General features: G+C 42.1%; 2 protein-coding genes across 2 annotated transcripts in view; one reads left to right on the forward strand and one right to left on the reverse strand.

Annotated features, from left to right (window-relative positions):
- LOC306715566 (sodium-driven chloride bicarbonate exchanger-like) overlaps positions 1-5,780 on the forward strand; it is a gene marked incomplete at its 3' end in the record, with an annotated part of 34,183 nt that extends 28,403 nt beyond the window's left edge. Inside the window, exons 18-26 of the mRNA XM_079185974.1 lie at positions 1,627-1,740; positions 2,285-2,446; positions 2,544-2,795; positions 2,878-2,946; positions 3,041-3,214; positions 3,295-3,417; positions 3,525-3,589; positions 4,213-4,326; positions 5,711-5,780. Coding sequence (XP_079042100.1) covers positions 1,627-1,740; positions 2,285-2,446; positions 2,544-2,795; positions 2,878-2,946; positions 3,041-3,214; positions 3,295-3,417; positions 3,525-3,589; positions 4,213-4,326; positions 5,711-5,780 — 1,143 coding nt within the window. The remainder of the gene's footprint in view (positions 1-1,626; positions 1,741-2,284; positions 2,447-2,543; positions 2,796-2,877; positions 2,947-3,040; positions 3,215-3,294; positions 3,418-3,524; positions 3,590-4,212; positions 4,327-5,710) is intronic.
- Positions 5,781-9,288: 3,508 nt separating this feature from the next.
- LOC306715414 (glucagon-1-like) lies at positions 9,289-10,976 on the reverse strand. Its single transcript, XM_079185778.1, has 4 exons — positions 10,928-10,976; positions 10,715-10,821; positions 10,169-10,324; positions 9,289-9,560 (listed from the first exon to the last, which is right to left on the reverse strand). The coding sequence occupies exons 2-4, from the start codon at positions 10,810-10,812 to the stop codon at positions 9,440-9,442; spliced, it is 375 nt and encodes a 124-aa protein (XP_079041904.1). The 5' UTR covers positions 10,813-10,821; positions 10,928-10,976; the 3' UTR covers positions 9,289-9,439.

Here is a 10,976-nt window from a genome sequence, read left to right on the forward strand (position 1 = left end):
AGATGGACCACTAAGAAATGCAAAACGTCAACAAAGACGTGCAAAAACGACCAAAAATGTGGGTCTTCGAATGGGGGCCCTGTACATGTCTGTGCCCAGGGACCCATTGTCTTCATAAGTTCCTTCTTGGAACAATAACTCAAATGTGAACACACGTAATACACATATTTTTAGATTCAGTGTGAGTGTTACACTTACAGAGGATTTTTACTACCATTGTCTTTTAAAATCTCTGTATCACTTGTGAAGTACACACTCTTTAAGGCTTCCTGTTTGACACGGTTTTAGTCTTCCATTTACTTCTCAATTTGTTATGGGACTGCAGTTTGTTCACATGGCTCTGCTTCGGTCTTGTGTCGCTTTAGTTTATGCTGCCATCTATTGGATGTTTCACGGCGCAGCAAAAATCCTTCAGCCTGTGTGGCCGCTCTACGCTCTATGTGTGCAATTTCTATGATTCATCATTGGGTGAGCGAATGTGTGGCGTGATGCTGGCACACTAATCTGTAGTTTACCAGCGCCACCTTGTGGTGATGAATGCTACAATGTAGTCTGGCTGTGGTTGCAATATTTAGATGTCAAAAGATCGACAACAATTTCTTTTTTGATAATTAAAAAGTTTAAATGAGGAATATTTCAATTCAACAGAGGTCTTTGTCAGACATTGACTGCACTCTATTTATTTCACTGTATTGTGCCTCCTCATCGCTCCGTCCTGCAAATTGATCTCAGTGCGCCATCTGGAAGGGATTACTCAATTCCTAAAATGCATCTCGAGAAAAGAGGAGGCTGGCTGGAGGAGCTATGAGCGAGGATGCACAGTTGTATCCTTCACTGAAATCTTTTCGGCACCCATGACATGAAAAGAGGCGTGACACGTTCTTGTCATGTCTTTTATTAATTGCCTGTTGCCTCGACTCCTCTCTCCTTGAGGGACTAAGATGCGAGAAGAGGAGGTGAGGAAAGGAATTGAGGATGTACAAAAGAAGAAGAACTAAATATTACACAGAAAGAAAACATTGATCATATAAAATATAAAATAGAATATATTACTTTCTGTTTAAATGTATAATGTAATAAAAACAAACAAAAGGACGATATAAAAAACGGGGCTGCATCAACACAGTAACAATATATTCATCTTAAAATATGTAAATTTAGAATAGCTAGGAGCTATCTGTAAAGTGCACCTGAAGGTTTGTCTACATACAGTTATTTATTACATCCACACATCCCATTATAAAAAAAAATTAACATTTAAGTATTTGAGCTGGTAACATTAGCGTTAGCTAAACACTGAGGGGCAGATTTGGACCCGTCTGTTTAAAGCAGAAAAAATGGAAATCTGGAACAAGGTCCAAAAGAGAGACTATGCTGGCCCTGACAGTTCAGACTCTGGCGAACGAAGAAAATGAAAAGACGTTAGCAGGCAGCTATATATATATACGAGGTGGCTCTTATATTGTTACATAGTTGGTGTCTGCAGTGGGAAGCAGTCCTTGGGAAATCTGGTTTGGTACTTAGTGGTACACGGTCTGAAAAGTTTGTGAACCTCTGGTCTACAGTTTTCAATGTAAGATGGACTGTTGTCTGAAGAGAGCGTGCGTGTGTCTGTGTTCCCTCCAGGTGCGGGCCATCATCAGTGACTTCGCTGTCTTCATCACCATCCTGACTATGGTTTTAGTAGATTACGCCTTGGGGATCCCCTCACCTAAATTGCAGGTCCCCAGCAAGTTCAAAGTAAGTCCACACGAAAGCCGCTGTGTGCATCTGTTCGATACATTTGACTTTAGATCCTGAAATCCCAAAAGGCAAAGGAATGCACAATGAGAATGTAATTTAGATTTGAAGCCAGCCAATGGTCATGTTATTTTAAATTTGGCAGATGCTAATAAAGTTTTACTGTCGCCTTTAGTTTTGCAGTGTGCATATTCAACTTTGTCAACTTTCAGTTGTTTCATGACTTGCCATGATTCACTCTTTTCTTCAGGGGTGATAACATTCCTCAAACTCTCCAGAGAGTCTTTTTTTAAAACCATCTAAATCCTTTTGGGATAATTTCACACTGTTCTTTATGTCCTGTACATCTTTCAAAATTCTGTCAATCCCATGGTTGTTAGAGTCCATAAATAGTTGAACAAAGGACTTAAAGTTTCTTTCCTGTTGCTCAAAGAAGTATTTGAAGAATTTAAGTCAAAGCCATTTAAGTAGTTTGTAGATGTAATCCAACATATTCGTCTTAGCTCACAAGCTCATTTCTACCTTTTCTTCTCTCTCTCCCCAGCCGACCAGGGACGATCGTGGCTGGCTCATAAACCCCGTGGGGCCCAACCCCTGGTGGACCACCATCATCACCTTCCTCCCCGCTCTGCTCTGCACCATCCTCATCTTCATGGACCAGCAGATCACGGCCGTCATCATCAACAGGAAGGAGCACAAACTAAAGGTATCCCGAGACCTTCATTTCAAATCACAAAGCCACAAAAATAACAGCCAATAACCAAACTCTGCTGTATCTAAACCCCACTCTCCTCGTCCTGCAGAAAGGCTGCGGCTACCACCTGGACCTGTTCGTGGTGGGGGTGATGCTGGGCGTGTGCTCGGTGATGGGCCTGCCGTGGTTCGTGGCGGCCACGGTGCTCTCCATCTCCCACGTGAACAGCCTGAAGCTGGAGTCGGAGTGCTCAGCCCCCGGCGAGCAGCCCAAGTTCCTGGGCATCCGAGAGCAGCGCTTCACCGGCCTCATGATCTTCACCCTGATGGGCTGCTCCGTCTTCATGACCTCCGTGCTAAAGGTCAGGGGATGACCGGCAAAATATACACCCGCGCAGTAATTTTAACTATTTTTGTTCATTATGTGTACCTGTGTGTCTCCAGTTTATCCCCATGCCTGTGCTGTACGGAGTCTTTCTGTACATGGGGGCTTCCTCACTCAGAGGCATCCAGGTGAGCTCGGATTACTGCCTGCTGGTATTTTTATTCGAAGAGTCAATGGAGAAAAGATGCAGGAGGAATTCTTGAATTGTTCGTATCTGTGCAGTTCTTTGACCGTCTGAGGCTGTTCAGCATGCCGGCCAAACATCAGCCGGACTTCATCTACCTTCGTCACGTCCCGCTGAGGAAGGTGCACCTCTTTACCATCGTCCAGCTCAGCTGCTTGGTCCTGCTCTGGGTCATCAAGACCTCCAAGGCCGCCATCGTCTTCCCCATGATGGTAACCGGGTTGCATTTTCTTGTGAAGTACTTATGTGCTTAACGCGTATGATTGGTTGATAACTCTGTGTGCTGCGTCAGGTCTTGGCCCTGGTGTTCATTCGTAAGCTGCTGGACTTGATCTTCACCAAGAGGGAGCTGAGCTGGCTGGACGACCTGATGCCAGAGTGGAAGAAGAAGAAACTAGAAGATGCTGAAGAAGAGGTGCAGTAATAGACCACCATTCTCAGGACTTAAAGTTTCCACCATTGTGGTGGCAAAGCTGCTATTTAAGCAGTGGTTCAGATGTTCTCTTTTGTCTCTTTCTCCAGGAGGAGCACAGTATTATTGCAGAGGAAGAAGGCATTGTACAAGTGCCACTGGAGGGACACTACAAGTAAGTCATTTTGATGTTTAATCAGGTGCCCAAGCGTCCTTTAAAAGCAATTTTGTCAGCAGTGAAATATTCCTGTAAACGGCTAACGTACAAATTGTACGTTAGTAGCACAGCAGAAGAAGGATACCACTCTGTAGGTTAAGTATGAAGCTACAGAGACACCCAGTAGAGAATTAATCATGAAACAGTGTAGCACATAACACCTCATGAAATCACAAATAGTTTTTCACATTTCTGTTTGTGTATGGATTAAACACGCGTGATTTTATGTTAATAACTGAGCTTTAAAGAAGCTGGTAGATTGATTTTGTTACCTTTAGGCAGAGCCAGGCTAGCTGTTTACCCGTTTCATGTCTTTATGCTAAGCTAAGCTAACAGTCTTCTGGCTCTGGCTTCATTTTAAGATATGAAAGTGATATCACTCTTCTTCTCTAACTCTTTGCAAGAAAGTGGATAAACGTATTTCCCAAAATGGTCAACAGTTCCCAGAACGGGTAGTTTGATGCAAGCGGCTCCTGTAGTTATCTTATCTTTTTATCTTTTAAGTGTGCATGTTTCTTTGCAGAAAACTTCCCATGCAAAGTGGAATAATCATTGTTGTCCCTCTGCGTGTGATTTTGAAGGTGTGACCCGGCCACAGTGAACATCACTGACGAGATGTCTAAAGGATCTTTCGGGGGTGTGTGGAAGACCATCAGCCCTGGTGAGAGCGCGAAGAAGGAGCCAAGCGCTAAAAGGTTAGCCTCCTTATTCACATTACTCTCACGTGTCTAGATCAGTATCTCTGATGATACCGACTAGGGGATTCCAATGTATTTTTAAAGGGTCAGAAAAAGGTTATAATGGTGTCTTTGGGTGTAAGAGCACGCAGTGGCAGGTGTTTATTATTGAAATGTTCTTATTTTTCCAGGAAACTGAGGAACTAGTGTGTTTAGATAAAAATGGTTTATCTAAGAGCAGCCCTGCCCTCACAGACGTCCCACAGAGTAAACTAACATAGTGTCTCCCGCCTGCTTCTCTTATTCCATTCCAACCCATAGCTCCCCTTCCTAACCTCCCAGAAGCTGATATCCCAAAGGTGAGTTGTTCCCAGTCGCTGTCGGCATGGAGAGTCTTGTCCTGTGTCTTCTGTTTACTGCTATTTGTTGCATGATGAAAGCGGTGTAGATCTGTGCTGTACGTCACGATTCGATGTTGGGGAGAAGATTACTGAATAAATAGAGAGATCAATCAAATGAATGTTGGTGGATTGACTACGCAGCATGGCCTGAGTGTGCATGTTACGTCAATGACACATTTAATGATGTCCTTCGCATGTTGTAAAAGTAGTAAAATAAGTAGCTTTATGTGTCACTGAGCCGTGGACCAATTGTATATTTCAATGTCACAGGATATTGAAGTGGTAGAGCAAACTGCTAATAAAGGGACAGTTCACCCCAAAACTAAAAATACACCTCCCACCTATAGTAGAGTTTATCAATCTATATTGGTTTGGTGTGAGTTACCGAGTGTTGGAGATAAAACCACTTCTCACCAATATAATGGAACTATAGGACACAGCAAAAAAACATTTGAAAAAAACTCAACAGCAACGTCTCCAAGATAATCCACAGACCTCGTTGTGAGCACTTTCATAGGAACTCTTTTCTCTCTACCGAACTACACCCGCCAAGCATATCACCGTGCAGAGGGAAGCGTGCGTCTATACCTGATACTGCTAGCGCACCACAGAGCTAGTTAGCTCAACCAAGGAGAATGTTCTTGGAGCTTGGTGCACCACACGCCGATTGCCATATAGTATTCAAGTATACTGGAGAAAAGGCAGACAGCCCTACGGCCGATATCTCCAACACTCACACCAAAAACAATCTAGATTGATAGATAGCACTAAAGGTAGGACACATTTTGGATTTTTGGGTGAACTGTCCCTTTAAGCTTAGAGATACCTATTTGCATGCTGTGTGATCTGGATTGATTGGTTAATTGTCAGCCTGTTGACAAAGCATTTGCACTCTGCACTTCACTTTCTGAAAATCCAGTCCGAAATGAACACCAATACATTTTCTCTATTTAGTATTTTGCTTGGTTTCATTTCATTTTCTTCTTTTTTTCCCCGTGCAGTTGTGGCGGCGAAAAGCGACACAAGCGGCGGAGGCATGACAAGAGCTTGGACAGGGAGACAAGTTTGTGATGACATATACTGACGGTGTCACTGTGCTGTCGATGAGAAAATCAAAAAACACAAAAAAAAAACTTTGCCGTGCCACACTCAACCACCTTTGTACTGTGCTACACTGTGTTTTTGTCATGTAAGTCTGTGTGCAAGTTATGTAAAACAAAGAAGTTGTTAGAAACAGTATTAATACAAGGAACTGAGACACTTTTGTGTTCTTTTTCTATGTATATCAGTGTTTGGTGATACCAGCAACAGAAGGAAGCCGGAATTATATGACACTTACAGTAACTGCTGTTTCAATGGGCCAATTAAGTACCAATTTTAAACAATTTTTAAATCTACTTTATTTGTATTTTGTATGTTTTTATATTTTTCCAACAACAACGAGTTGTCCTTTAAGAAACCTGCCACAGCAAACTGCAAATGTGTGGAATTTGTGTGCAGCATTTAATGCCGCTATTGACTTTGATGCACCTCACTATAGAAAACCTAAAAAGTAGATATTTGCCAATACTAATCTATTTCACTAGTACCCAAAAGAGTTGGATATATAGCGAATCTAGTAGTAATTTTTTGAAAGTATTAAATATACATTTTCTATATTCTGTATATCTAAATGTTTTTGTGACAGTGACAGCTCATATCACTCCAGGGTCCTCTCTATGGCTATTTTACAAACGTATGTCTCTCCTCCAGTCAAGCATTCCCCCAAAAACCAGTTAAAGGAATAGTTTGACATTTTGGGAAATACACTTATTAGTTTTCTGTTAGACGAAGAAGATCGACACCTCTCTCATGTCTGTACGCTAAAATATGAAGCTAGAGCTAGCAGCCGGCTAGGTTAGCTTAGCATAAAGAATGAAAACGGTGAAACAGGTCGGCTGGCTCTGCCCAAAATGTAACAAAATCCCCCAGACTCTCATAATGTACTTTTTATCTTGTGTTCTAATCTGTACAAAAAAGGCGACATGTGAAAAAGCCATTTTTTGGTTTTGCCGTTTCTTGGCCGGGAGCTAGCGATAGCTTCATTGTTAGCATTTGGACATGAGAGGGGTTTTCGTCTTCTCATCTAACTCACAGCAATAAGCATATTAACTTAAATACACTATTCCTCTGTGGGCAACTTATTGGGAAACATTTTCAAGCTAGCAATTTCAGAATAGGCCGGCAATTTTCAGTACCTCTAGCTACTTGGCCTTGGCTTTTTAAAAACCCATCCAGTTTGCCAACGCTGAACTAGGGTGACTGCACAGAAAGCTCTTCTATGTTTTCCACCTGCATCAATCTGTCATCTCGTCAGTAAGTGTCATCCATGGACATGTGATCTCCTATCCAAATTACCCTCATTGTGTTAGCATCTGAAGCTAATTGTTTAAAAACAAAAAGACCTGCATGACGGGGGAACAGACTTGACTGTCTCGCTGCAGGACCAATGGTTACTTCTAGAGATGCAATAATAGGCTACCTTTTTTCTGGGAAGGGCAACATGTAATAAACGGTAAAGAGTCTTAACAATGTACAATACATAGTATATTTTATTCATGTAAAATGTTACTAATATATTACTAATATGAAGTCAGTGTTGAAGGCAGGCTTTTGTCGTAGATGTTCTTTTTTCCCCATTGTCTAAGTGATGGTTCTTAGTTGAGTAGAGAAACTAATAAGTGGTCAGAATTATATCAATATCAAATGTTTTGACCACTTCTGTGCAAAATTCTGCCTTACATTTGGTAGTGATAGCTGTACACTTTCTGATTTGTTTCATGAGAACGAGAGTGTGGGTGAGTGAGAGCATAAATAAAGATCTTAAACAAGCCCTGCTAAGATGATGTGGTACTTAATTGATCCTTTTACTTGTCCACAGGGAGGTCAGAGGTCAGCTAGTGAGACATATTCTCACTGTACTGCTATATATTTATGTAAATGTACTTAACATTGCACCGTCCTGTTTTGCCCCTGAGTTAATCTATTCAATGCTTCCTTGTTTCGAACTCTGACCTGAGGACGAGCTCCACGTCTTTGGCTCCACTGGAGATGGGGGGGGTTGCTGAAGCTCATCTAGCCTTATGGCAGAAGGTCACGACGGTATCACTATCCTTTTCCCCCAGAAATAGTGGGAGGAGTCTGTGAAGTTTGCACTTCCTGAAGGCCTGTTTTGAATTGTGTTGTGTGGCCACGAGATGTGGGAGACTGCAACAGACTAGGTTTTACTTAAAACGACTGCGGATTTAGAATGAATAAGTCATGAAGAAATAATTTATATACATGTTTGATGTGATGTTTTTTTTCCTGGTGAGCCCATTATCCCAGGAACACCTGGGGGGAAACTTCATCCAATTTGTCACAAATGTCCACTCGGACTCCAGGATGAACTGATCTTGGTAGTCAAAGGTCACTGTGGTGTCTTTCTGTGGTCTTAAGATATAAAAAAATGTTGAAAACATATTTAAAGGAACCGATATTCAATACCTGTGAGCTGTTTAAAAAAATCTTCAGTAGGAACCAATGTCTGGGAGCCACAATTATTGAAAAGTGATTATAATGTCTATCTAAAAATAATCCCACAAACGCACAATGAAGAACTTTATTTTGCAGAGCGGATAAATAATCAATGAAAACCAACTACGCTACACGTTTTTTCTATAGGCCTACCTGAGATTTCACTTTTTGTGTTCTTATATAAATATAGAAAATAATTTAAATTTGTAGAAAAAAATGTGCCCTTGATTCCTTGTCTTCTCTCTGGTGCACCGTGAAAACTATGGAAGAGTCGTAGTTTTGTATCTTTGCGTCACGAACGGTGAGTAAAAAAAAAAAAAAGACTTACAAATTTAAATATAGTGCTGACGTCACAACATGCAAAGCGGTATGGCTTTCTATTCCTCCTGTTTATGGCTTTGTGCGGAGCGCACAGAGGGGAGTCCTTGAGGAGTGTCTCATTGGTCCGCTTGTCTTTTCTTACTGCAAAAGAGAGAAAAACCACAATCACGCCGAGTCTAGCATTTCTGGCAGTTATCGGCTCAGCCGTGCAACTGGGTCTTTACCTCTCCCCTGACGGCTTGGAGGTCATGACCCAGAGTAAATATTCCTTGGCAGCCATGGAGTCCAGCACCTTGTTCACATCACTGGTGAAGCTCCCATCTACATGCCTCCTGCTGAACGCTTCGCCCCGCCTGTCCGTTTCAGATCTGAGTATGTACACAGGCACACAATGTAAACACTGGCCAATAAGGGCCGGCGGCCCCGCAATGTGGAAAAAACCCGCCAATCCATCTGTCATATTTGGCCCCCGGTGCAGTTTTCACCAAGAAATTTGTCTCATCATTTTTCCCGAGAGGTGAATACATTGTGTCGCTCTGATCGTCCCGTGATTCGTTCAGCGTCCGCTTGCACAGTTGATGTTTTTTGTTTCAAAACGAATCATTTCAATCAATCATCACACGGGTTGTAACACATCAATCAACACAGTGCAAGAAGTTCATGTGATTTATTTGAGCACAACCACAAGGAACATGAAGGGGGAAAAAACAAAAGAAAGGAAAAGGAAAAGGAGGCACAAGAAGCAGTTGATTAGCTCTCTTGTCTCTGTCTCTCTCGTCACGGTGGAATCAGACACAGGCCGGTAGGGTTTTTAGGTACTGTAGGAGGAGGAGAGGGAGGGAGGGTCGGTCAGCCTACTCTCTTCTGACTTTCCCGGACTTGAGCTTGGCTACAAAATCTTTGATGGCCTGGTCGGTAAGGTACGAGCTCACGTCGCTGGTGAAGGTCCCATCCGCGTGGCGCTTTTCTTCAGCACTGCGGACACACAGAGACACTCAGTGGGGGAAATGCTGAATATTATTTTAAAAAGCTGTTCTTTCAGAGTCTGAAGAAAAAACTCGATCAGGGGGACACATCCCTGTTATCCAGTGGTAAAAAGTAACCAAGTATTATTACAGTAATCAAGTACTGTAATAAGTACAATTTGAAGATATTTCACTGAAATATATCAATTTTATGCTACTTTACACACTACACTACTACACTTTCAAGGGTCATATTGTACTTTTTACTCCACTACTACATTTATCTGCGACCACCTAGTTACTCTTCTGATTAAGTTTTGACATAAAAAAACTAATTTCTTTTAAAGAATTAACCAGTCGTCTCTAACCTTTGTTGTCTATAGGCTATTGGCCTTTTGCCTACTATTGAATACTTCACATAAACAAAACATTAGGTAAAAAGTAAAAACAAAAAGAATGTATATTTGTGGATAGCAGAACCGCTTTTTTCTTCTTTCCTCTCCTATTAATCATCTCACGACCCCTAAGATTTATCTCAGTGTTTCATTGGCTTAACAAGTCAAATCGTTTCACAATACAAATTCTCGTGGTGATTTTTGGAAGGGATCCCACACTGACCCGCTCCTCTTGTTGTTCATCAGCCACCGAACGAAGTCCTGCGCCTTCCTGTCCTCCAGGTATTTGCTGTAGTCGTTTGAGAAGGTCCCCTCCGAATGTCTCTTGGTGTTCGACAGCTGCCTCGCCTCCTCCGCTAACGTCTCGTCTGCCTCGAAGCTACAGCACAGCATGGAGCAAGTTTGAGTTTACACACCATATGAGCATGTCACATGACCATGATCCTTTGAACAATGCGTCTTTTAGTACGACTGTCCCAATCATTTTGCAGATTTTGGATCATCGTGCCTGCAGTTTGACCACAAAAGATTTGGCCTCTTTGGGATCTCATACGGGTCACATCACTCAGGCTATCTTATGAATGTTGCTATTTGGGATGCAATCAAAAATAAAACCACAATTTTAATTGTGATTCAGTCAGATTTGAACACGGTTTCTTCTATTTCTGCAGGAAATAGGTAGGATGTTTTAACGCAAAGAAAAGTAGCGAAAACCTGTGGTCCATGAGACTTAAACAAAACCTCATCTGTTTCAAAGGGATGTCTGTACCGTGAGCTGTCATCAGCTTCCTGCAGAGGAACCTGCCAGCTGCTCTGGACAAAGCCGAGGACCAGAAGAATACCAGCCAGGGAGTGGATGCTTTTCATGGTTATGACCTACACCACAGAACAGCACACACACACACACACATAAAGAAAGAGTTTGCATATTGGATCACAAAGCTAAAGTGGTTTCAACCATTGCAAACAAAACCCGGCTCACCTTTTCTTCTCTCTTTCCAAAGAACGGTGCTGGTAGTTCCTCTGCTTGT

The sequence above is a fragment of the Pholis gunnellus genome, assembly GCF_910591455.1.
Source record: "Pholis gunnellus genome assembly, chromosome: 24".
NCBI lineage: Eukaryota > Metazoa > Chordata > Actinopteri > Perciformes > Pholidae > Pholis > Pholis gunnellus.

Bases quoted from the DNA above. Each gene is read 5' to 3' on its own strand.
- LOC306715414 (XM_079185778.1), bottom strand. From the start codon at position 10,812: ATGAAAAGCATCCACTCCCTGGCTGGTATTCTTCTGGTCCTCGGCTTT. The intron at 10,325-10,714 runs GTACAGACATCC...GCTGTGCTGTAG, and splicing joins GAAGCTGATGACAGCTCACG to CTTCGAGGCAGACGAGACGT. The intron at 9,561-10,168 runs GTCAGTGTGGGA...GTGTGTCCGCAG, and splicing joins ATGAACAACAAGAGGAGCGG to TGCTGAAGAAAAGCGCCACG.